The following is a 20,983-nucleotide window of genomic DNA, read 5'->3' as shown; positions in this document are numbered from 1 at the left end:
GACCTTTTCATTAGTTCTGACTGACATCACCTTCCAACTCCCTTTCCACTTTATTAAGAAATACATAAAGCATATGGAAACTTGAGACACCTACTGCTAACGTTTTGTTAGGAGGAAAGGTTGGCCATGTATTTTTGTTCTTTTTTTAAATCAGTTCTTTGTTCTTTTTTTCAATCAGCTTTCAACCTATAAAAGTTCAACCCTCTAATTTTTTTTTAACAGCCTACCACAAAGCATCTCACTGAAGGTGTTGTAAAAGTACAGATTAATGTAATATGATTTTCTTCTACACACTATATTGACAGCTTCAAAGTCTTCAGCAAAGGCAATATGGGCTAATACTAGTGAAGGATGATAAAACTGTTGGTTGTGATTCAGAAGCAGGAGAAGTACTAATTAAATATTTATTTTCTAATTCAACAAGAATGGAATTCTACATTTTACTCTTGCAAAGACAGCGAAATATACAGAGGAAGATTGTGGAATGTGTTAAGGTTTGAGCTTGGGCAGCAGTTGTTCTTGCGAGGGTTTGTGTTGGATAATAAATGCAGGATGGGTAGGTGAGCTTATGCAGCCTGATCTGAAACCACAATATTTTTTCGATTCTGACTTGTTTAATTCAGGTCTTCAAACACAGATGAAATTTAACTGCTAGGTATTTACCCCAGAACTTGATGCTGGTATCAGTTAAGATGTTACTTTTGACTTCTTAGCAAAATGCATAGTATCCTCTGTGAGGTAATTCCAGCTGCTTAGAAATGTCTTGTTTGGCTTGTTGAGTGCTCAAAAGGCTATTGGTTAACACTGGTGATATTCTTCTGAAGAGGCAGGCTATCCAGACAGATTTAGCTTTTAATTCAATCTTTGCATTCTAACTGGAAGCTTGCACCACATCAAAATGATCATGCAATGGATTAAAATAAATGCTCATTGCAAACCTCTTTGTCATAGGATGTTGCAGCAAAGTAGAAATTGTTTCAGAAAAGGACTGATCAAGTGCATGGAGGATGAGGACACCAGAAACAACTGCATATGATGTTTGGACACAACCTACAGCCTAGTGAGTCCCTACAGCGCTGACTGTCAGAGACAGGGATGACACATGATGGAAAAGATGATCCTACAAATGCTTCAGTTCAAGCAGTGTTACTTCAAGATTTTTCAGTATGTCTGTTCTTATGTATCCATCTGATCAAAGAAGTCATTACAAATACAGGAGGCTGGAGGGAAAACTAACAGTCCAACAACAGGCAACTGTCAATTGGTAAGAACAATTAAAATTATCTTGGCAGTTCTAATCATCTGTTGCAGCAGTTATTAATGGAATGTACCTATGAACAGTCACTCAAAGAGGAATGCACAGCTCTGAAAATGTAAGCACGACTGAGGACTAATAGAAATACAGAGCTAGAAGGCCATCAAGATGTCATTTACTTGTTCAAAGCAAGCTCTGACAAAAGTTTGTCTAAACTAGTTTTAAAAGTCTCCTGTGATGGACTGGAAGACCATGATAATTCCTCCTGGCTGTAAAGTCTCATTAATGTACTAGACTTCAGAGAACTGCTTTTTCTTTGAAGAAACCAGGCTGGTTAGAACCTTTGATATCTTCATCTTCCAGATGTTTTATTAATTTAGTTTTAATCATCGTTTCATGTCAGGCTTACTGGTCCAAGACATTGAGTATTATCATTATAAGCACCATCTGTCACCCTATTCCAGCAAGAAAATTCTTCAGGTTCTTTTCTGAAGCCATCCTGTTTTGTGCCAAAAGAAAACATCAAATTCACAGGAGTGGAAAAAAAAATAAAATAAGGCCAAGGAAGAAGACTGCTGCTGCATGGGCCTGAAGAGTCACTATGGATAAATAACAATATACAGATGACTTAGGTGAGGACTAAGGTCTAGAGATCCAGAGGAAGCGTAATAAAGTAACAATGAAGAAAAGTGAGGGGAAAAGGAAATGCTGACGGAGCAGAAGGAGACTATGGTAAGAAGAGACTGTGAAAGTGCTGTCCTCCCAGGATGTTCGTTGTGGGGCTCCATATCCTCTCATTTCCAGATGAAAACAAACTGGATCTTTGGCCTCAGCTGCCATAAGTTTATCTTGCTTTGTGAGGAACAAGGATTCTGAGCAGGAGATCTTGATATGAATAGGCATATTAACTGTGTGTTTCTGAGCTCACTTGGAAAATCTGGATGAGAACAGCTGAAAGCCCTTCTGAATTCAGATCAGTAGGAATGGACCTATGTAACCAAATAAAGTCAATATTCTTTCTTTATCCAAAATTACTTCCTAAACAACACCACAGAGTAAGTGCAGCTTGATTCTAAGGTGCAAATTGACAATGGAGGTAATTAAAAATACTATTTGAAATAAAGCAAGTCCATTAATTACTTTTTAAAAAATCAGGTAGCAGAGATGCCCTAGTGAAAATGCTGATGTAGTGAACATGCTAAGTCATGGCCTGAAACAGTGATTGAGCACCTGACGGAAGGTAGGGCCAACACAGGAGCTCAGGTGCATGCAGTGCATCTGAGTAACCAGGAGGGGTGAAGCCAGGATCCACTCCATTCCAGACCTCATTTAAGGGTTGGCAGGGGAAGTGAAGGTACCTCTCTGGAGATCCTTGCCTATTGGAGGCCTTCTAAAGGTAAGCAGTTCTTCTTTATTTGTTTCTGTGTCCATGGCTGCTGCATTTGGGCTTGTTCTCATTTGCTGTAGCCTAGGATTGTGCCACCCTGCTATTATTGCTGTATTTTTTTATCACGCTACAGCATTATACCCTATCTCCTTTAAAAATGGGAAATGGCAGACAAACAAAAATATCTGCAAAACAGCAGCAGTTTCTGTGATTGGAGAACTTGCTCTTTCTGTCCAGAAAATTGTAGGGTGTTAGTAGCTCAATGAATATTGTCCTTGAATAGAAGCACTTGAAAACCTTAGTACTTCCTGGCAAGGAAACAAACAGAAACTGTTTTAAAGTTCTAAGAATTAATAGCAGTACAGTGATTGCAGTCTCTTTTGTGCACCTCCTTCCTTCTTACCTATAACAAAAGGAAAGGCTTGTTACCTGCATGATGCGTGTATAAGCAGCTTGGTGGACTTCCTGATCCTTCACCACCTTCTTTTTTAGGGCTGCTAAATTCCTCTCAAGATATTCTCGTTGTCTCATGTACTCCTGCTGCAGATCTGTGTCTACCTCTTCCATCTCTACCTGAGGGGGCACAAAGTTTTGCCTCAATAAATACACTGTCATAGATACTCATCTGTAAGGAGAAGGCAAAGTCTCTAACTCACCATTTCCAATTGCTGCACATACTTGGTGTAGAGCTCACGGATCCCAGCCTTCAGTTTTTTATAATCCTGAATGAAGCCCACGCAGTTATGAAGATCCATTTTAAATCGTTTAATGAGAGCTTCCATATTTTGCTTCTGTAATAGTAATATAGATACATTCCTACTTGGCTCACAGTAGGCATTGTAGCCTGTACAGTAGGCACTGTAGTCTGACATATACAGTCTTCTAGAAAATCTAGCAGAAAAGGTGAAAGCTAATATATGCTGACATTTAGTTGTTTAGAAATACTTTATTAAAAACACCTGCAGTTTGTTATCTGCCTCACTGTGCTGTTAAACCTGGGAGAATGTGTTGATTGAACTTGTGTATAAGTAGCTGAATTTTCTTAATATCAGCTTGCTAATTTGGTTGCAGACTTAAAAGTTTTCTGCCCTTGTCCCCAATTTGTAGACTCTCCTGCTCCCTGGTCCTTGTATGCAGCACTCCCAAAGGACCTCCTTGCTCACATTAATGCTTCTGCAGCGTTACACCCCCACAAACTTCATTATCCAGGACTGTGGATCACTGGGACCACTGTACAGTGGCTGTATCCCAATACCTTCTGCCTCTCTTTGTGCAACTCGTTATCGGTTGCTTTTAGTTTCTGCTGCAATTGTGTGATATTTAGTTTCAACTGTGTGTTCTCCTTGTGGAGTTGTTCCAGTTCCCTCTCCATCTGAAAGGAAGCAAAGGGAGGACATCAAGATTAAGTAGAGACATTATGAAAACAACAACACGTAACAGGAAAAATCGGGGACTGGAAATACAGGCTTGAGGGAGTAGATCCCTCTTCAGGTTGAATTGTGTATAACACAAAATAAGTCAATTTTGGAACAACACTGCCCTCTGCCAGAATCCAGAGTAAAGAGGAAAAAATGGATATAAGATCTCTTCTACCTGTAATTTGAAAGGGATGTGATGCCATTGATTCCCTTGAGTTGGGCTAGGGCTGTACTGTTCTATCTGAATAAAAACGACTTAGGTGAAAATTAACAATCAATACTGGAAAGAGTAAGTGCAACAACAAGAACCATCTGATACTGAAAAGAAAGAAATGCATGAAAAACTGTGATGATGTAGAAAAATGGACAAAAAAAGCACTAAGGGTGCTACAGCATTTACTGACATGAGAAGGTGACCAGAAGTGAGGATAGAGCTTTCCTTATGCTAGTCTGACATGCACATAAGATGTTCATTAGCTTACATTTATTTAAAAGGCTTTCATTCTGAATAAATAGACTTACAAAACCAAACAGGTCAGTGATTAGGAATGGATAGGTCACACTAAGATTATATCATGAATAAATTGCTTCAGTGAACTTGCTGCAAGCTAATTATGAACACATGGAAAATTTCCATTGATTAGTTGATGAATCTAATTCTTAAATTTGGTTTTCTTTGAATAAATCTGCAACTTTCTGAGAAGAGTTCTCTCCCTCTTCCTCCAGATCAGCAAAGGCAGCATCTTGCAAACTCTACAAGGTATATGCAGGGCAACCAAATAAGGATGAGATTTTTAAGCAAAGGTTCTATTACTCAGTCTTGAATAAAATGCTGAAGCAGGAACTTAGCAGTATCAGTCACTGGCACCGTGTGATACAGGATGAAATACCTATTGCATGGAAGTATTTTTCCTAGCTGTAAAGCTGTTGAATCAATGTTATGCATCTTAGAAAGAAGTCAAGGAACAAACAGGGATCTCCATGAGTCTGGCCTGGTGATCCTCATGTTCAGCCAGAGGGTTTAGTAGCAGAGGCCTAATTATGGTGTTACTCACCTCATGGATCTGCTTCTGCATTATTTTGATATCATTTTCACGTGATTCTATTTGTTTTTTAAACTGCTCTATTCTGTGATCCAATACAAACTTGAACTTTTCCAATTCCTGGTTTTTCTTTTTTAGGTCATATATGTGCTTCTCCTGGGAGAAATACATACAGAAACTTGAATCAGACCTAGCACTCTCAAAGATCCTTAAGGTGAGGTGTAAATATGGCATGGGCAAAAACAGCAGTCACGTATCTACTGGAAGCCTAGACTTCAGTCACAAATCTCACACATACTGGGTGGGAAGCAGGGGGGTAAATAATGCAGAGATGATGGATAATCCTACAAACCTAGGAATGGGGGATGAGAAACTCAACATACTACATGGAGTTCCTGAAGGAAAGCTTAAAAACATTAAGGTCCCAAACTAAAGACTTAACAAATTCTTGAAGTTAAAAATGAGTTTCCAGCACATCATGTTAACACCATATTACTAAAATAATTACTTGTATTAAATTAAGGGAGGGAGACTATGATCTCAGCCTCTTGTCCAGTTTCTCACCTTTTCCTGAATAGTGTTAGTTCTCTTTTCAATATTTGTGTTCAGCATTGAGATGTCCTTCTCCAATGACTTAATTATACCTTGCAGATTCTGCTGTTCCAGTTTCATGTCCTCAATGTCATTGTTTCGTTCTTTGAGCTCCTTCTGTAGGCTGTTCAACTACAGAGGCAACCAAGGAAGAACTTACAAGTTTTTCATTACTTAACCATCATACTCTCTAAGATACCGTAGTCACTGCAGGATGAAGGATATCAGATTAATAGATTGCAGGATTTTAATATCACTTCATCAAGGGCATTTAATGTTCTGGACCATCTAGAAAAAAGTAAACAACTGAAGGACAGATGGACATATTGTTGGGAAAACAGAGAATTAAGATGGGCTTTGAGAAATCATAGAGGCACGTTTCACCAAAAAATGAAGTATTACAAACCATGTGCAGGGAAAGCAATCTTAGCAGATGTTCTTTAGAAGCAAGGAGATGAGGAAAGCAGATAGAAAGATTCACACATATTAAAAAAAAAAAAAACAAAAAAAACAAGAACAAAGCAGCTCAAATTTCATGTTGATTAGGAGAAAGTAGTTGCAAATTAATTAGCTTGATTGAAATTGATCTCTGAAATGATTGAGAAGTCTCCATAATATTGATCCATAATGTCTAAATCTTGAAAGCAATGAAAAAAATGAGCTGTCCTACAGTAAGGAACTGACATTCAGAAGCAGAAAGTGTGTGGATATTATCCACAGCTTCAAATAACACTCAAGTCATGGAAAATTACTTTATGAGCCTCCCTTATACAAGGTGGTTATCAGTCGTACATCTCTAATAATGACAAAACTAGGCTGATAGGTGCCTGATTCATAGCTCTTAAGCATCCTTGAAATCCCTGTCTTAGTGCAAGTCCTGCAAAGCCAAGAAGGTCAGAACTGGGAAATGGTGCTGGACAGACTTTGAATGCCCACAGAGATATTCCCAGTGTCTAAAAGTCATCAGAACTGACTCACAGTACAAAGGTAAAAGACACTGTGCAGTCAAAAAACCTCTATATCCTTAGGAAAATGTAATATCCAGCTAGTAAAAGAGCTAAAATTTCTATGCCTACTTCAAAACTCTGGGAGTAAGAACAGTAAGAAATGTTGATATGTATAAAGCACAATGTGTACAGCATTAAAAGAAGCAATACAAGTGTTTTTCTAACATAGTAACATATCAGATCTTGGAAAAATTAAAAAGTTCATTTGTTTCCCATCATAGGATAAACAAAGTTATTGCTTATGATTTCAAACTATGAACAGTAGAAGGAAGTGTACCAACAACTGCACACCTGCTCTATCATCTCTAAGGATATCAGCATTCAATCAGTGCACAGCTTCTTCTTCTGACCAAATGTTCTGAAATATTTGAATGGATATAAAAAGGAGCAACTGTTCTCATATGAAAATTTAAATATTTACAGAATATATTAGTAGGTCTTGACACATCATTATACACATTCAGTCCCTGGCAACAGGTCTTTGTGTGCAGACACAATTCTATCACAGAATAAGAGATACCCTTTTATTCATGACTCCTATTTCTCCTTTCAGTTGCAGATTTGACTCCTTTTCCTCTATAAGCCATCTCTCATATTTAATTTTGATATCCTGGATTTCTCGGTCTTCATCTTCTTCAATCTGTTTCTTAATTTCTTCATGTGCTTGAAGCTGCTGCCTCATATCTTCCTCTGCCTGTAGTTAGGAAAAGCAAACGTTAGAGAAGACAACAATAGATGACCAATAAAGAAGAGAATTCTTTATCTGTAACTGCATTTCTCCTAGGAGGGCCTATATTTAGTGGACTCTTCAGTTTCGATTGCAGCAATAGTGTTCAAGCTAACAACTTCTAAGGGGATTAAAGTCACTTTAAAAAACTGTTAAGACAAAGACTAAAAAATCTTCTTAAGGCTTAGATGTTTAATGTTAAGAGGACTACAAAATAAATTAAAGTTTTATATATATCTGAAAACTAGCCAAATTAGCAAACTTGTTCTCACAACAGCAAATGCAAACCTGAGTTACGCTTGAGAAGACCTTTCTAAATTGCTGTTTCTGCTGCATTAAGGACAATAAATGCTCAGCTTTGCATCAGTATCTGCATTATTTCTTCTCACATTCTTTCCAAGTTGGTGTTGCAACACAGAGATGCAAACAGTAACACTGAAGGAATTTATTGACATTAGTTATATCATCATCAGTTATCTGGCTGCCCTATTTGGCTGAGTCTTTGACCTTTAGGTGGAGGAGTTTCACATAAGTACTCAGGTTATTCCTTTTTCTTGCTCAAATTATGCAGGCAGGAATCTCAGGGACTTGGTGACATTAGTGATTTCAGTGAACAGGAGCCATAGAATTCACCAGTTTAGAATAGTTATCCCTTCATTAGAACAAGGTGATTTAATCTTTATCCGATTGCAGTAAGTGTAACTTCTAACCCCCATTAATAAAAAGGAATTCTTGGATGTAGGAAACAGAGTCAAAGCTAAGAATACCTGAGGATGTTTTTCTCAGCAGGTTACTGAATGTATGAAGCCTACAAAAGTTGGTAACTCAGTTGGGGTTTTCCTCATTACTATTCTATCTGTTGACACATCTTCCCCCCAAGGTTACAGGCACATTAGGAATTGCACGAAGGGTGCCAACTTTCCCTCCTCTAGGAAACGTTTCATCACAGTTGGAAATAAAAATAGTCAACAGTTCAAACCGCCAATCAAGTTTCATACCTCCTCCAACAGAAGAGATTTCTCATTAAGTTTCTCCTCATAATAATCTGTTAGCTCTTCCACAGTCCTGTTTTTGCTTTCCTGCAAATTGTGCAGTTGTTTCTCATATTCCTCTTGCATCCTCTGGGAGTCTACTTGCAGCTCCTGGTATTTCTCATTTTCCATCAATAGTTTCTGGTTACTGTCAGATTCTGGAAACAGGAAACAGATGGAACTGATAAAACTCATAGAAAAGAGAGGTGTATCCTATCCTTCTACTATTATCAATGTCTTATTTTCTACTGTCTTTTTGACAGCTGGTTGCAATAAATTACACTACAAGCAACTCATCTCTTTCCTTGTCAGATATACAGGGGTTTTAGGCTCTATGGCCGTACAAAATTCTACATCAGAAAACCATCTCTTGGGTTTTCTGCTCTTTCTTTTACTTTTATCACTTCACTAATAAAGCCTGCTCTAAAATTGCCATTCACCTTTCTCAGTTGAGCCTCTGAATATTCTGTTGTCTCCCTGCAGAATGCAACAGAAAAAAATGTTTCAGCTTGAATAAGTCCAAAACCTGCACCAAAATCCCCTAGTCTGCCATTACAGAAAATGAATAGCAGTCAATCTAGGCATTCCCCTGAGAATGCCAGCCGTGACAGAAATGTATAAGCACAGCTGCTACAGAGCAGACTTGATATTTGGTACTATTTTGCTGTATTTCTGTTTTATCTTGATTAAGAATCTGGAATCTAGGTATTTCCATGTGTACTCACTGTACACTAATTAGCCTGGTTGTTGAACAGTATGACATCACAAGTCTTGTACAGTGAGTGTTAACTGAGGAAATTACTGATCTCAAAAACAGAACATCTAAGATAAAATACCCATGTGCACGTTCTTCTGGTCACGTGTGCAGTGCAGTTTAGACAAACTTTTGGTTTGCTCTATCTATATGACACACATGCCTTTTTTCCTTTTACCCTGCACTCTGATAATCCCTGCTCATCACTTTACTTGCAGTGTCCAAATTCTTTGTGTTCTTGCCCGTGGTGATGAACACATACACAACATAATCTAATGCACTTCCTGCAGACTCTAGTTACAAACACTTATTATAGTCTAACCTAGGTCTCGCATCTCCTTGGCATGTTTATTCATCAGCTCAGATAGTTGAAGCTGGTGTTGCATTTCCTGATTGTCTTTCTCTGCCTGTAAAATCTGGGGAAAAAAAACATAAAGAACAAAAGCTTGAAAATAGCAAAGCAGTCTAAATCCTTTGTATTTTTGCCAAGGGTGGGGAACGCATACATGACAGAATGATGTTAGAAATCTCTCACTAAAATAATGCATACCATGCATTATTAAGCTGAGTTGTCCCAGAGATCCACTATGAAAAATTACAATACTAAGGAGAGCTAAAGAAAAGTTGCAAATGGAGTTCATGTAATACAGGAAAGTGTATAATCCTAATTTAACAAGAAAAGTTTGTGAGCCACAGAAACCTCCACTTTTTTTGTGTGTGCCCGCTTGAGGAGGATACACAGTTCTGCAAATTGTTGTCCAGATATCAAAATTCAAGCTGCTCACTTGGAGCAACTTCGAAGTCCTAAAGGACTGACATTTGCATGGAATGACAAAACTAGGCAAAAGCAAGGTTTGAATGCCATTTGCTTGGCATGTTCTTCTACCACTGCAAATTACTTAATCTTCTAAAAAGACACAAAGAACTGGAAAAAAGACACAAAGAACAGAAAATTTGGAGGGAACCACCACAGGTACATTTTTTTTTCTTTTAACTTTCTTCACATAAGAACTATATGGCTTTTGCATAAATAGAAATACTCCATTTGCCTACTGGACACAACAATTAGAGAAGCAAGCCCCAAAGGTGCTGAAATTGTCATTTTGTTTCATCTTAATAACTACTGATCTTCCCAGAGGAAGTGCAACTTGCCTGACTTGAACTTCTATTCACCTTCAAAAGCATTTGCTTGCAATCCTATAATCAACCAGCCTAAAGAAGTTTCAGTGTAGCTGAGGTAATAACCATTCTGAAAAGACCTGAAGAAATGCAGAAGAAAACTGGCACGGGTAAAATGCAGTTAAAGGAATGAATTATATAAGATGTGAACAGGCGACCTTCTTAAAGGTCAAGCTATATAAAAATGAGGAAAAATAGGGAAGTTAAAACTCTGGTTATTTAAAATGCAAAAGAACAACAAGAAAAGCCTGAGAGCCTAAGGAACAACTGGAAGAAAACTTCAAAATCAGTAATTAAATTTCACAAAAAAAATCAAGATCAGAAACTCATCAGAGCATTTCCAGAGCCAGCGGACATGCAAGTTATAAAAGGAGCACTTTTATAACAAGACCATAGAACAACAAAACTAACAAGTATCTTGGCAAGCTTTCCCTCTGGAATCCTTTATGTGGAGTCAAACTGAAATACTTTCTGAAGGGACTATGTACAACTCAACAAAATAAGCGCTAACAAATCACCAGGATGGGATAATATTTATTGTAAAGCTTGAAAAGAACATGGAAATGATAGAATTCCATCGTGGCATATAGGGTATGTAATCTCTCACCTCAAGCCATTTGACTGACAGTGAAATTGCTATTGCACCACCTGCATTCTAACTCTAAATAGGGTCCTGAAATATAACAAGTTACAGATCAACCATGTGGGGCATGCATTGGATAGACAGGATAGAATGAGTAGGCACATATAAACAAGACACTGGGAGAAATTATTATGGCTTTTGCCTTTCAGTGAAGCCCTCCTTCATGACCACAGAGAAACCAGTAAGTACATGAACAGGAGAAATCCAGAGGATATAGTTTAATTCTATTTTCAAAAAGCGTACCAGACACATCACTGAATGTTCTTAAAAGTGCTAAGCAGCCAAAGCATAAAGAAAAAGGCAGTAAAATGAACAACCGTAGGAGGTGCAAGTTGCATGTCATGTAGCTTTTAAGGCACAGTCCCACTTCTACCCATGGGTAATAGATCTTACTGATCCTTGGATGCAGGCAAAAGTTATTGCTGAAACTGTTTTCTCCCAGGTAGCCTCGTGCTTCCCCTCAGTACTTATAAGATAGTTGACTCAAAGAATAGGTTCGTGCTTTACAAATATCAGGAACATCTTCATTGGAAAGGAATGTTGCATTCTTCAGATGTCCTGTGGCATTCATACATACATAATGCGAGCTTGAATTTAACTCAAAAGGGAAAGACTTAGTATTTGGTACTGCAGTATAAATCATACCTGGTGTTTGTTTTTAAGGGATTCTAGTTCTTGAGTGAAAGTCTCTTCTAATTCCTTTATTTTTTCATAACAACTCATGTCCTTGAGACGTAACTGGTAATCGTTTTCTATCTGTAGTTCTTTCACACGAATCTGAAGGTCTAGAATTGTCCGACTCTATTAGGACATGGATGAGAAGATACTTTTAACAGAGAGATTATTTGCCATTAGCAACAGTTTCTTAAGGATGCTTTAACTATTTCTGAAAGACAGGCTTAGAGAATTTTCACCGAGACAGACTAATAAGTTCCAGAAGCAAGTTTCCTTTGTTATTTTACAAGATGGTTTATAAAAATGCAGCTGACTTCTCTACCACATTAAAACTGCCTACAAGTGACTGGAGAAGGTATTGGAGAAAAGACAAAACTCTTTTCTACATTTGCTGCTCATATAGTACTGTTTGCATGTTAACGCTCAGCTACTTGCTGCAACCTCTTCTTATGAAGAAAGCCATGCAAGTTCTCTTAGACAAAGGGCCATACAGGCACACCTAGTCACAAACATCTTGCAAATGTAATTCATAAACTGCAAACTAGGAATCTTATGGTTCATATGCACAGGTTGCTCCTCTTACCTTCTCTTCTATATCAGATTTCATGATCAACACCTCCTCAGCATATTCAAATTCCTTTTCCCTTTTCAGTATCTTTCCTTTCTTACTACATACTTTCCAGAAGAATATAGAGCCATCCTCTGAGGCAGTCAGCAAAAATAGGTCATCATTTGTTACAGACATCTTAGAAGGAAGAGACAGTGGAACGATTGAGACAAGGAAGAACAAAGACATTGTTTGAGCTTGCGTCACATTTTGCTTCCCACCCACTTATTCCCTGTCATTTCTACCACAGCCTATAGAAGAAGTATTAACATAGTCCAGCATCCTCTTGTCCTGCTCCACGCAGGTCCAGAAAACATCAGAAAGGAATGAAGATCCTGAAGACTTGTGAAAACTTCTGTTCTCTAAGCTGTAGGAAGATTTTAAAAACCTGAAACAGGCAAGACCTTCTAGATAGTCATAGCAGACAAGCAATTCATATGAAAATTCCAAAGGTCCTTAGCCTCTTTTCTCTGAGCAGTTGTTTGAGTAACAGGTGACTAAATCTTTCTCTTGAATTTGCATAAAAAGCTCACTGAGAGATATCTAGTAATAACTGCAGTCGTCTGCTCCAGACCTCCTGTGACTGTGTAGCTTGGCATAGAGTACCTGGAAGCTGACACAGCTTGCGAGTGAAGTGATAGTATGGTTCTAGTAATCACCTAGTATGTAGCCTAATGTTGGACTGTGCAGTCAAGGTGCTGTATTTGACAGTGATATTTAAAACACCAAAATCATCAGCAGTTTTAAGAAGGCAGAACACATGGGCTCCCAAAAGTGTACTAAAATATCTCGTGGTTGAAGGCTCCACTCACCATGTCCCCGTCTTTCATACATTCTTCAGTAGCCTTCTAGAAACACTATAATTAGCAGACTGGTATAGCAATCTTCTGTTTACCCTGGCAGCAAATTGCTTAATGCATGTATCTCATTCCTCCTTCCATTCCTATAATAGATTTCCAACCCTGCATAGTTTTATCTTTCTCTTTCCAAAAAGAGATGTATCAAAGTTCTCTATCAGGAATATGCCTTGTTATGTATCCTGGTGCAAGCCACTGAGGACTATTTCATGACTTAATCCTTTACTTTAAAAAAAAAAAAAAACCAAAACCTGCTTGTCTAGTAATGCCTATTTCTTAAGACAAGACTTTTGTGAATTCTCTAATCTTCACTCTCCACAAGCAGGCTCAACCTCAGAACATAGAATCATAGAATTGCCAAGGTTGGAAAAGACCCACAGGATCACCCAGTCCAACCATCCACCCATCACCAATAGTTCTCATTAAACCATGTCCCTCAACACAATGTCCAAACGTTCCTTGAACACCCCCAGGGTCGGTGACTCCACCACCTCTCCGGGCAGCCCATTCCAGTGCCTGACCACCCTTTCAGAGTAGTAGTATTTCCTAATGTCCAGCCTGAACCTTCCCTGGTACAGCTTGAAGCCATTCCCTCTAGTCCTATCACGTACTATGCTATGAAAGGGGAAGGAGAATTGGTGCTAAATGAGATGTGTACAACTGGCATGGCAAAGAAGTATTCTGTGTTACCTTTGTAATAGCACCCGCGTGGGCTTGATACTCATTGAAATCCCTGCACAAAGGTAATGGGTACTTCATAGATCGTACTGTCCCCAGAGATGTACCAACAAATACCATGTCACCAGAATGAGAAACAGCTACTGCAGTATAAACAACATCAAAAGCAGGCACTTCATGGTGCACCTAAAAGAAACAAACCACAAAGAAATATTACCACCACATTGTGTTAAGTTCCCCAAAGCTATTTAATTACTTATTGCATGCGCAATTGTCATATTGCTGCCTGCAGCAAAGAAAGCAGTTAGAAGAATCTACATGTCTATAGGAGTAAAACCATTAGTGATAGTATTGACCTTTATACATGTGCAGTCTTGAAATTTTAAGCCAAGTTCCATAAGTCAATCTCTTCCAAATAATGAAATGCTTATTACATTCAATTTAGCATTGTTCTTAACAGAAAAAAAAAAAAACCCAATCCAAAACAAAGAAGAAAACCCTGTAGCCTGCAGAGGTATATCCAATATTGGAACTAATGTTTCAGCAAAAGATTTTATACAATATTGCAAAGTTAGTTTCCTGGATTAGAAGATTTTGAGGTAAATTGAAGTAAAATTAGACAGATAAAAGCTACATCAAAATCTCAAGTTTCATGGTAAAGGACATAAGAACACTAGAAAACCATCAGTAAATACTATAGCAATCAAGAATGGGTTCCATGGATGATAAGAAAACCAAAGCATTAGCACCCTCCCTAAAGAACTTAGCAAAATCCTACAGCACACGTTAGCTCACCGAAGACTCGGAAATTTCTTTGAGAGTTTGGTCTGATCCAACAGCAAAGATGATTTTGGAATCAGAATGCAGGGCAATGCTGCTGTAGATGCAGGATGTGAGCACGCACTCCATCTCCCTTTTACCTGTTGATAAGTTCCACTCATACACAGCACCATGTGTGTCACAGGAGAAACATTTTGAATCGTCTGCACTCCATTTGACTGCATGTATCTGGCAAACACAAAACATGTGAAGGAGACAACATGCAAGTTATTTAATGGTAAATCCACAACAACTTTGGAATCACATTTCTAGGTTTTACTTAAAATAACTTTGATGTTTTTCAGCTAATTCCATTTCAGCATTAAAAAAAAAACCAACATTACCAATTACCTTATGATCACACTGACAAAAAAGCTCATTTCTGTAATTTTCAAAGCAGTTCATAATAAGAGGTTCATTTTATTTTTATACTTTATCATTGAGATATTTTTCCTAGTTCAGCTATCTGCAAATCATTCTTCAGTGTAAGGACAGACTCTAGATTTATGTGGTGCACACATACACTAAGTAGGAAAGCTTTGTATTTGTAGTTCTAATTTTGGGGTCCATTCCTGATCAAAGATTATACTTTACCTTTTCTAAATGCATCTTAAGAACTCAAACCTTAATGAGTTGTAGTGTTTAGGATTTGTTTACTAACCTTCCCGCTATGTCCTTTTAAATTATTAGTATTCTCAAAGGTGGTACAGGAATAAATTTGAATCACATTTCCATTAACTGCAGCAAAAAGATGGCCTCCATTACTGAATGAGCACTACAAAAAGAAAATATCCACGCGTTAGTGTAGATGCAGTGGATATAAAAAGTCATGCAATCAATTCCAATGACATCATCTAATATCTGAACGCTATACAAGCAGAAAGCTGCATGACATAATCAGCCTCTTACCACTTTCATAATTGGTGCTTTCCCCTATAAAATTCAATCCTCTGGTATTTCTGACCAAACCCCTTCAATGGTTCCCAGGCCCATGGTTACACACCAGTCCAAGCTCATTTTCCAATACTTGGAAATGTTTTCTTTGCTTTTATATCCTAAATCCTACTAGGATCTATCAGACAGGATGCTATCCTCTGTCATGTTTTTCCCCACTCCGCTCCCTATAAGTCCCCAGTCTCATTCTTGAATCATTCCTTACCTCTCTACACTCTCTCACAGGAAAATCCTTGAAAACATGCATGTCCTCATACAGCAGACTTATAAATCGTAGTTTGTCAGAAAACCCAACCAAACAGAAAAGGCCAGTGGGGTGAAGTGCTACTGTGTATGCTTCCTCCCAGAACTCCTTACATAGCTCCAAAGTGCTGAAAGAAAAAAACATTGTGCAGAATGGAACAGTATGAACTCCCTAGGAATGTTCCTGGATATTCTTTTTCTAAAACACGTTACAAGTTTACCACAAACACTGCATAATAGAAAAGGTTTTTGACTACTGGCACTACATTTTAAAGGCACTGCATACCCATACAGCCCAAAGCATGTCAGTAAGACCATTTGTATCCTACACACAAGACTTTTACCCAAACAACACTGTTATTCACATGAAATTGATGTTGCTGACTGCTAAACACAATATATGAAAAAGCAGAAGGTAATAACAAACAAAAACAACTCTTTACTTTGTCTTGTAATTCCAGACACGAACAGATTTGTCCAGGGAACAAGTAGCAACAATGGGTCTCCGAATACAGACGTCCAGACCCGTGATTGAAGCAGAATGTAATGGGAAATGTAGATATTCAAAATGACTTGATTCTTCCTGAGAAAAATGATAACATTAAAAAAAAACAAAACAAAAAAAACAACCAAATGTTTCCCTGTGGGCAGTAAATCAGGTAAGAAATCTATCATAGCTCTTTGTGTACAGTAATCAAATAGGTTTGAGGAAGCCACTTACTCCTGTCACTGCTCCTGTCTGAACATCGTCCTTGAAATGTAACAGTGTTAGAATCATTTTCACATTATAATTAATAATCAGGAAAAGTGATGCAGGGAATACGTAAGCACCACATATCTCATACACCAGTGAAAGCAGATCGTAATTGGAGGTGTCCAAATAAACACAAGTTAGATAAATAAATAAAACTGGACCTGAAAGGATTCAGTTAAGATCTTGTGGTCTGACAGATAATTAAAAATAATTACGTGCTGAATAATAAGCAAATTAATCAGGATGTTTGACTATTCCATGCTGGATATGAAGCACTGATGCAATTATGGAATGCATGCAGAAAAAGATTCCATAACTGCAAAACCCTTTCCTATAAACATAAAGTATTACTTTATGCAGGTTAGTATTTAACTTCATACAAGTCAATTTCATGACACATTCAACTCCTGCCCTTGTACTATTTAATTCCTTCTAAGCAAGGAATGCTTTTTATGATGTTTGTCCTTCACAAAAATGTTTCACATCTAACTAGAACTTCAGGAACTATTATTTTAGAATCAGATGAGCTTCCCAAGGCTGTTTCAGCTTTACTGTGATGTTAAAGTTTCTGCATCTTACAGTATAGCATAAACTATTACAATTACACTAAAAATCCCTCAGTTAAAACCTTAAGTGATCTGATAGTGACATGCATCCTTAAATGGTCTTAGCAGTATCCTTTATCACTCTACTGAATTGCATCTGGTGTGCATATAGAGAGGTATATAGAGATGTTTCCACAAGAGGCTACTGAAATGCAGAAACACAGCCCTCAAAGAAGCACTTCATACATGTGTTTTAAGGATTCAGAGCCTAGCTAATAGATTTCAGGAGAACACTGCCCATGCCACTACAACATATCCCCTACTGGATAAGTTGGTTGTGGAATGTGTAAAGATTGCACTCACCTTCAAATAATCTGCGGAGGGCATAGTAAACATGTAAAGCTGATTTTTAGTTGTGCTAACAACCAGCACTTCCTCAGAGGGGCTGAAGCATATACATGTAATGTCCTGTCTGCCTGACAGCTTTGGCACAGTGGTGAACAGGTCCCGAGGAAGCTGCACAAGAAATGCATCCAATTTCACCACGTACTAGTAGTAGGCATTCTTCCACTTACACACACACACACTTTTGCTGAAATACCACTCTAATAAGCATATACTCAGTATCAGTAAGAAAACTTGGATGGCAAATAGCATAAAAGTACTGCCAGGCAGGGAATAGCATTCAAGATAACCTAACTTTACTTCTAACATCCGAGCATCAGAGGATATTTCAGCAGTAATCTTAAGTACTTGAGTTAAAAAAAAAAAAGTACTTGAGTATCAAAAAGACAGTAAGCAAAAAAACTAGGAAGTGTTAGAATAAAAACTGCCTGGAAACTGTGATCTCAGAATAACCGTTATTTGTACTGTATCATTCAGGTTGACAATACCTGCATTAGTGGCATCTTATTTGCAAATGATTGCTGGTAAACAGACCACATGGGCTACATCACCAAAGATTCATGAACTCCTCCTCTTTTAGACCTGAGCTCATGAGTCCAGTCAGCCAGTGGATTCCAAGACACACCTCTCAAATCCATGACTTGGAGGCAGCCACATACAAACCACATATATGCCTATACATGCCTGGCAGAAAGTCTCTTATCTTGTAGATTTGAGGAATAATCTACTATGGAAACAGTAAGCTGGCTGACAGTAGAACGCTGTTATAAGAGATTTAAATTTCCAGTATGAAAGGTTTGGAAGTTGATGAAGATTTACCAAGTATCCACAAACAAAAAGGATTTTGATTCCCTTATCTAACTTCTAGGATCTAACACATAGGAAAGATATGACCTTTCAGGCCCAGAATGTAAAGGCTTGACCAGATCAGAGTAAAATGCCCTTATCCTGATACCATAGTAAGTCAATGCACACAGCTCCTATGGGACAATTAGAAGTCTTACTAGATAACACAAGAGTGCATATGTCTTGCTAAAGTCATAATAAATATTTGAAGGGAAAGATGCATTGCCTTGGAAAAAAAAGCAAACTATCAGTCTAGTTTTTTTATAACTGATGTACCCTACTCCTTAGCTCCAATGCCTACATAAATACAAGTTTCTTAAAGGTTTCCAGAAGTTTAGCAACCTCAAAGCCTATTTCACATATGGGTACATGCAGAGCTACCTTGCAAAAGTTCATCTGTCACTGAATTTCTGTGTGAGCTCTGGCAAATCCCTTCCTTTTTACATCACTGGGGCATTAAGCTCATGCTTATAATGGACTTCAATGTTGTGCTAAGAATGATTATTAATAATTGAATCAGAAGCAGCCCTCCTGCCCACAAAAATAGGCATCTGCTTTGTAATTGCTTGCAAAAGCTTTTTTTCCCCTACCCATATTTCTTGACTCTCCTTGTAGACTTCCTTGTTGGTCTTCTCAAACAGAAGAACAACCCCTGGGCTAGACGAACATGCAAAGCCTTTGGAATAAGCTGCAACTGCAGATATTTGAGGCAGAGAGTCTTGTAGTGAACCACTGTCTTCAGAGGTCGGTTCACCAGAGACATCAGAAGAACTGCAAGCAAGAAATGTATAAAGTCTTCAGAATAAGAGGGACAAAACAAAAATGTTTATTAGCAGCATCAAAAATATTACAACCTATTCACAAACTGGACAAGAAAGAAGTGAATGGCCTGCAACAAACCTTCATGCACAACTATTTTGCAAAGATTTACCTCACATAATCTTTTGCTCTTGTACCTTCTTCTAGTTCCTTGGGTGGTTTTCTGTATTCTACATCTCTCTGCCAGAGCAGCTCTCCACTTTCAAAGAGGAAAAGTTTGCCTGTGGCAGTGCCACATATAATTTCTTCCTCAGACAGCCAGGCATGGCACAGATAGTTTTGTGGCTCTCCCTTTTGTAAATTTATCTGCTTCAAAGTTCCTTCACTGTATTTAAAGAGTTTAAAAAAGCCATTTCCAGTAACACAAACCTGTGCATTGTCTTGAGGACTAAAGCTCACCTATGGAACAGAAGAGAGAAATTATTTTACACAGCTATGTTCACTTTCAGGAAAAAAAAAAGAAAAAGTACTTTATGTGAGTATTATAGCTGTTCTAAAGAGGTATGAGATGCAGGAAAACAAACAAGGGGAAAAGGTTCACAGGAATGTAGAAGAGATTAAGAAATACACTTTGCACTTTTCCCTCTTTCAGAACTGTGCATATCAGTGTGACACATGGTGTTATGGATGCATTAATTCTGTTAATCTAAGAAGCCATCTGAATCACTGTATAATATGGAAGAGGGAGTTGTCTCTGCCCTTCAGGATCAAGCAGAGCAAACATAGATCTTCACTGCTGATTACCAGGTTTTCCAGGCAGCCAGCGACCTGAAAAGTAGCAGCCATTCTTAGAAGTCAGGAAGAATTTCTGTATTTCAGGAAAGGCAAACCTTACCCCTAACGCATTTTAATTTGTGTAAATGAGTGTGTACTGATGAAACCAGAGGACTAATCACCTCCATCCCCAATAGGAGGACAGCAGGGGTAGCTAGACATGATTTTTCATGCTTAATGGGGCTATAGGCTGCACTTGTCTTCACAGTCACTCTCCTCTCCCATTGAACTGCGCTCACACAGCTGGCTATTTGCCCCAAGTTCACCTCTGCTTGTAGGTGTACCCCCAGAAAAAAATGGCAGCGACGTTCCAGCCTGTCCAGCCCGTCCCCGTCCCGTTCATAAGCGCCCTTCAATTAAGGAGTTGCTCTTTTCTGCCGCTGCGCTGCCCCCAGCGGCCGTTACCTGGCAGACACCGATGTCCGCGGCCTCGAGGCGCACCACGGCCAGCAGCCGCTGCTTCTCCCACAGCCACAGGGCGAGCTGCGCCTCGGGAGGGCCGGTGGCTGCCGCCAGATACCGGCCGTCGGGGGAGAAGGCCAAGGCCACCGTCTCTCGCGCCGGCAGCTCGGCGGCGCTCAGCGTCCTCCGCCGCCGCGGCGGCTCCGCCGTCAGCTCGTACACCGTCAGGGCCGGCTCCTCCTCCGCCATCTCGGAGACGGCCAGGTACCGCCGGCTGCGGCTGACGGCCAGCGCCCGCACGCCCCGGCTCTTCTCGCGGCCTGCGGGGAGGAGAGGGGTCAGGTCTGGGGCGGGCGGCGGCGGCGGCGGGGTCGGGCGGGGGGCTGCCACCTGGGATGAACTTGTGCCATCTCTGCTCGGTGTGGAACTGCGCGCAGGCCGCCCCCGCCGCGTACAGCACCAGCTGCTCCTCCAGGAAGCAGATGCCGCCGGACACCCCGGGCCGGCAGCCGAAGACGGCCGCGGGCTGCGCCTCCACCACCGACATGACGCCTCCGCCGTCGCCGTGGC

At 39.3% G+C, this 20,983-nt stretch overlaps 1 protein-coding gene and 1 long non-coding RNA gene across 3 annotated transcripts in view; one reads left to right on the top strand and one right to left on the bottom strand.

Annotated features, from left to right (window-relative positions):
* Positions 1-16,461, top strand: part of LOC107054065 — a 27,684-nt gene extending 11,223 nt beyond the window's left edge. The window contains exons 3-5 of the long non-coding RNA XR_001467989.4: positions 952-2,651; positions 5,242-5,317; positions 16,330-16,461. This is a non-coding gene — a long non-coding RNA (uncharacterized LOC107054065). The remainder of the gene's footprint in view (positions 1-951; positions 2,652-5,241; positions 5,318-16,329) is intronic.
* The window catches only part of CFAP57 (cilia and flagella associated protein 57), a 22,286-nt gene extending 1,303 nt beyond the window's left edge, over positions 1-20,983 (bottom strand). The window contains exons 1-20 of one of the 2 annotated variants that reach the window (XR_006939996.1): positions 20,804-20,983; positions 20,417-20,733; positions 19,350-19,636; positions 19,009-19,189; positions 17,531-17,683; positions 16,312-16,451; positions 15,831-15,996; positions 15,333-15,446; positions 14,648-14,860; positions 13,865-14,038; positions 12,294-12,455; positions 11,681-11,836; positions 9,536-9,629; positions 8,427-8,617; positions 7,222-7,395; positions 5,668-5,826; positions 5,116-5,259; positions 3,898-4,014; positions 3,299-3,433; positions 3,072-3,211 (exon numbers count right to left, since the gene is read on the bottom strand). Coding sequence is in view for 1 of the 2 variants with exons in the window: in XM_422397.8 (XP_422397.5) it covers positions 3,072-3,215; positions 3,299-3,433; positions 3,898-4,014; positions 5,116-5,259; positions 5,668-5,826; positions 7,222-7,395; positions 8,427-8,617; positions 9,536-9,629; positions 11,681-11,836; positions 12,294-12,455; positions 13,865-14,038; positions 14,648-14,860; positions 15,333-15,446; positions 15,831-15,996; positions 16,312-16,451; positions 17,531-17,683; positions 19,009-19,189; positions 19,350-19,636; positions 20,417-20,733; positions 20,804-20,960 (3,378 nt within the window). In the remaining variant the exon portion in view is untranslated. Of the gene's footprint in view, positions 1-3,071; positions 3,216-3,298; positions 3,434-3,897; positions 4,015-5,115; positions 5,260-5,667; positions 5,827-7,221; positions 7,396-8,426; positions 8,618-9,535; positions 9,630-11,680; positions 11,837-12,293; positions 12,456-13,864; positions 14,039-14,647; positions 14,861-15,332; positions 15,447-15,830; positions 15,997-16,311; positions 16,452-17,530; positions 17,684-19,008; positions 19,190-19,349; positions 19,637-20,416; positions 20,734-20,803 lie in introns of both variants that reach the window. The other variant, XM_422397.8, reaches the window with a different exon arrangement.

Source organism: Gallus gallus, chromosome 8 (genome assembly GCF_016699485.2).
Source record: "Gallus gallus isolate bGalGal1 chromosome 8, bGalGal1.mat.broiler.GRCg7b, whole genome shotgun sequence".
Lineage (NCBI taxonomy): Eukaryota > Metazoa > Chordata > Aves > Galliformes > Phasianidae > Gallus > Gallus gallus.
This window is presented reverse-complemented; position numbering and strand designations above follow the sequence as displayed.